The following is a 5103-nucleotide window of genomic DNA, read 5'->3' on the forward strand; positions in this document are numbered from 1 at the left end:
TACCTGGACTTTTGCCCTGTCATTGTATTTATAGGTCAATAAAAATAACCTTACCTAAAAATCTGGTTAGTTATTCATAAATATCTTAACCGCTTAAAATATCTAAGATATTTTATCCAATAAATATCCTATGATACAGAAAATAAAAATTATAAAATTTCTTTTAATGTTAAAAAATAATATGAAATGATTTTCAGATGAGTTAAAAATATTTTTATTTAATAATATTAAAAAATTAATAGTAGTAAATAAAGAATACATTTTATATTTTATAAAAAAATAAATATTTAGATATTAATTATGATTGATGTTAAAAATATGATGAGATGTTGTACTTGTTTTCATTTTAATAATAATTAAAAAAGTTAGAAATTGCTGGCTGCTTCATCAACTACCACAATGGAAACTACATTATACCACGCTCAACCTCTCTCAAGCTTTCAACACAATGTTCTCCTAATTTCTCGCAAAACACTAACATAATTTAAATTAATTAAACAAACGAAGCTAAGAAATATAATAATGAAAACACACACGAACTGATTCTCTCACTCTCACACATGTGAGAATCTTCACTAACTGATTCTCCACTCTTCACAACACATATTAGAATTGATTATAGAACCTGTTTCGCTTTATTGGTGGAAGCACAATTATCCAAAGTCTGTTTGTTCAACTCCTTACAAATATTATTGTTCATTAGTTACTTCCTTTTTTCATTCGATTCAGTTTGGAAATTATATGTAAAAAATATTCTAACACTACAAAAAAGAAGGGTATTATCGAAGGCTAGAAACTCTCAAAAACAGTCCAAAACTGTCGGTAAAAGGTAATTATCGAAGGCTTATCGACGGTCAAAGAGCCCTCGATAAATCTCTTATCGCTAACATTTATCGAGGGCTTTTTCCGTTCGGTAATTATCAAGGGAAAAAAGTCTTCGGTAATTACCGAAGGGCTAAAGCCTTCGGTAATTTTAAATGCTGAACTCAGAAAAGATGAAGACACTTGAAGGGGGAAGACCTAACTTTAATAAGTACATTAGATCGCAAGCATGCTTTGCAGTTGCAATTACCACGGCACACGGGACATGCCTCTGCAATGCAATCCTCTTTCAAATGAGGATACCTAAACACACAGAAAACACTTCAAGGATTAACAGTTGGTCACGTTATCATCATTCAAAACCAAAACTACAAAATATTTGCAATAACTGATCCAGAAATTGGTCTGGGAATTGTTTCTTTCCACTAAAGTCATTTCCCCCTAACATAGGAAAGGGGACCATATTAGACATATATTACGTAACTTCTGGAAATTCCCCATAGAAAGCATTAACATATGGGTAAACAATGGACATGCCATTTATACATCGGCTTGTCATTTCAAGTCTTTCAAATAATGTGCTTAAAATCTTACAGAACAAAGAATATGTCAGTAACACCGACTTGGTAGCTGGCAATGCAGTGATAACGGAGAAATAAACCTCGTATTGATCTTACCGAACCAACCAAGGCATGCTATACAATATCATTATATTACAATTTAAATAGAGAGAATAAATAAATTTCATAGTGAGACGGAGTTATACCAATTTTGAATACAGGGAATGCAAAATCTTTTGCTTTTGCAATTTGTGCACCTCACAACCCTGCCTTTATCATTTCTCTGTCATTGATGGCACATATTGGATTGATTTTCAATACACTGTTGATTGAAAAACAGAAATACCATCTCAAATGTGAGCTAAAACATGTTTGTATGAAAAGCTAAACCCAACCAAACATAAATACTTTTTATTAAATAATAAATCACTTCACCTCCTTATCCCTCTTATTCTTTTTCGGCATCACAGCTTCTATTTTGACTTTACGGCTTCTAATATTGTGTTGTTTCCGAATGTCACTTCCACTTCCCGAAAAACCGGCAGGTATTTCAAACTCACCGCCACCTTCCTTAACAACTTTTCTTTTCCTCACAGGTCTCTTCTCATGAAGCTCGCCATTACCCCCATCTGTCACGCCTTCTTGAAGAGAAGAACCACCTACCTCATCCCTTTCACCGTGGCTAACATCTCGACCACCCTTCTTCTCCAACAAATTTTCGTCTGAATACTTCCTGTCCATTTCTTCCGTTTCCTTTTTCACATCTTCAAAAAAAGAATATCCGACCCTGCTATTTTCACCAATTTTCTCCAACAAATTTTCCTCCAACAACAAAATTGGTGTAGTAGATAATAAAAGAATTCGAATTTCGATAAAGATATGATCTTGCTGGATCCAAGAACCACCCAGTTCATGTAAACTTCTTTTTTATAAACAAAATAAAAGAAAAAAAGATCTACATTTTACCTTGGTTACACGATTCTAAAAAACAACCTCAAAACACGAACCAAAAAAAGAAGAAAAAGTAAAACAGTTCCAAAACACTCCGTAAAGTTTTGAACAGTACTAAGCAATCAACCAGGAACAATAAACATGCTGGGAATTAACAAAAGAAAAAAGACAAATGCCTGGACCTTTTTCCTTGGAGTAAAAGCGAAAATTAAAATTTAAAACTTTAATTTGGTAAGAGAGAAAAAATGAGTTACCTGCAGCAAACGGTGTTGAGGAGTGGTTGTTGAATGAGAGGATGATGAATCGTAAATAGGCTGCGATAACTCAATCTGCTGAATAACATCGAAGAGGAAGAAATTGGAAGCGGTCTATGGAGGAATCGTGCCGGTGGTGATGAGGTTGTCGGCGGGATCCAAAGGGAAGACGACAAAGAAAAAGAGAAGTGCAAAGAGGAGAAGAAGAAGGACAACTTACCAGTGGCCGCAAACGATGGCGGAATAGACGACCAACCACAATGGTCGGTAAGAGGCTCTCTGATAGGTGACGAGAACTGAACAAATGAAGCAGACGACACAAGGGAGCCTCTGTGAAGGAAGAAAGGTGCTCAATAGGGACACAGAGAAAAACGCTCACAAAGGAATGTTTCATTCGAAGAGGGAAACTAAACCCCAAAAATGTTTAATCCAATTTCTTGAGCCCTTTACCGGCGGCCCACATCCTTCGGAAGATCCTTCGATAAAAAAAGATTACCGATGGCCTATAGGCCTTCGGTAAATACCCGCCGGTAATTTTAACATTTCTTGTAGTGTAATGTCAAAGTGTTCAACCATTATAATAATTAATGTGTAATGAATACAAAATCACCTATCTTTTTATTACAAATTTGTATTTACAGTTTGTAAACCTAAGTTTGGTCTAATTACTGGTAATTTTGTTTTACTCAAAACTAATTTAAGATTGGAGTTAATCTCCGCTCAAGATGGCTGTTTGGCGGGTAAAATGTTGACGATGCGGTCTGATACGGGTTGTACCGCATACAAATTTGATTGCATAGAAATAATGCAGTATAGCTAGGATTTTACTTCTAGGTCGTCTCTCAAGGACCAAATTGCGGTTCAAGTCTCGAATCAAACACTTATGGGGGGGGGGGGTTGTGGATTGTTTTTGGTTGCGGATAAAATTAAAATTGGAATTCAAGCGTAATCGACTAAACATTAAATTGAACATTGTAACATATAAATATCCAAATGCAAATTACCAGCAAAAAGAAGAAATTCAATACAACCTATAATGTAAATTATGCATCTACCAAAAGGAATTGAAATTAAAATGTTTCTTAAAGTCCTCTCACGAGGTGACACCACTACTGGATGCCTCCCATTTTCCCACTTCTACGCATGCTATGTGTTGCTTCCAAAACGTAACACTAATCCTTCATTCTCCAAGAAAATAACTCAATGCTTCTCCTTTCTTCTCCAACTCCACGTATGCGTGCAGCTGCTCCCCAAGACGTGGCAGCAGCAACTCTTCTCGGTGACATCCTTCCATCCAATCTTAAATCATATAAGAGCTCTCTTTGTTTTCCAGCCGTGCCTCTTCACGCTTCCTACACGTAACCATGCACACTACCTCACCTACATACATCCAACCAATTACCTCCAAGGTATTCTTCCGCATGAAACCAAATGAATATTCTATTCTAATGCAAAATCAATGTGCATCTTTACGTGGGCTTCTACACGGCTTTTTGCTTCCAACTACCATTCTCCCATCAAATCAACAAGCTGTGAGATTCCTCGATGAAGAAGCCTGTCCTTAATCACCAGTTCATGCAATTCGTAGCATTCCTAGTAATTAAATGTGAAGATCAAGAGCTTAAGACGACAAAGACTCATACCCGCATCCTAGAGAAATATTACTCTTAGGAGAATTCAACAAGAACCTGAATTCTAAGGAACCTTCCGGCACTCATGCAATTCATACAATCATGCTATGAATGAGTTAAACAAAGCATGTAATAAGCACATATCAATTACTGTTGATGGATTGGCAAGTGTACCAAATCGCATAAGTAATATAAAATAGTAAGACCAAGTATCGTATCCTAGAGGACTCTCGACACTAAACAGTTGTGTGATAAATTAACTAATTAATTAAGACTTAAAATAAACGAGATCATTGGTTTAAAATGAAAAGACAGAAAATTAAATATGAATGCAAATTGATCAATAGTAGAGTAACACAAAGATGAACGAATGTTGTTTAATAGGAGATGAATATGTTGTTGGGGTTAGATTACACCAAGTTTCCTCTCATGTATATAAGAATTCTTCTTTATGCATTAATGTTAACGTCACTCACTAAAGTACTTATAACCCAATCCCTTGGCGCAATAAGTCTGCCTTAATTCCTAGTTCGTGCAATTCCTAGTGTTCCTAGTGAATTAAGTCTGAAGATCAAGAGCTTAAGACGACCAAGTACTCATACCCTCATCGTTGAGAAATATTACCCTTGGGAGAATTCAACAAGAACTTGAATTTTAAGGAACCTCCCGACACTCATGCAATTCATAAATCATGCAACTAAATGAGTTAAATAGAGCAAGCATTAAAACAAATGAATTCCCTAACAATTAATGAATAAAGCATATATGATTAAGAATCAATTCAAATACATGAGTGTTCACAAGGTTACATCATTCCCCAACAACAAATAGAGTTTAGTTCCCCATAGACATGGAGAAACTAGATGTACAATGGAAAAACATGCA

The 5103-nt window shown here is 35.5% G+C and overlaps 1 protein-coding gene across 1 annotated transcript; it reads right to left on the reverse strand.

Moving 5' to 3' along the window:
- Positions 1-1013: 1013 nt before the first annotated feature.
- LOC108347306 (uncharacterized) lies at positions 1014-2177 on the reverse strand. The gene is made up of 3 exons (XM_017586473.2): positions 1818-2177; positions 1589-1704; positions 1014-1125 (listed from the first exon to the last, which is right to left on the reverse strand). The coding sequence occupies exons 1-2, from the start codon at positions 2121-2123 to the stop codon at positions 1669-1671; spliced, it is 342 nt and encodes a 113-aa protein (XP_017441962.1). The 5' UTR covers positions 2124-2177; the 3' UTR covers positions 1014-1125; positions 1589-1668.
- Between the last annotated feature and the right edge of the window lie 2926 nt (positions 2178-5103).

The sequence above is a fragment of the Vigna angularis genome, chromosome 9 (genome assembly GCF_016808095.1).
Source record: "Vigna angularis cultivar LongXiaoDou No.4 chromosome 9, ASM1680809v1, whole genome shotgun sequence".
NCBI lineage: Eukaryota > Viridiplantae > Streptophyta > Magnoliopsida > Fabales > Fabaceae > Vigna > Vigna angularis.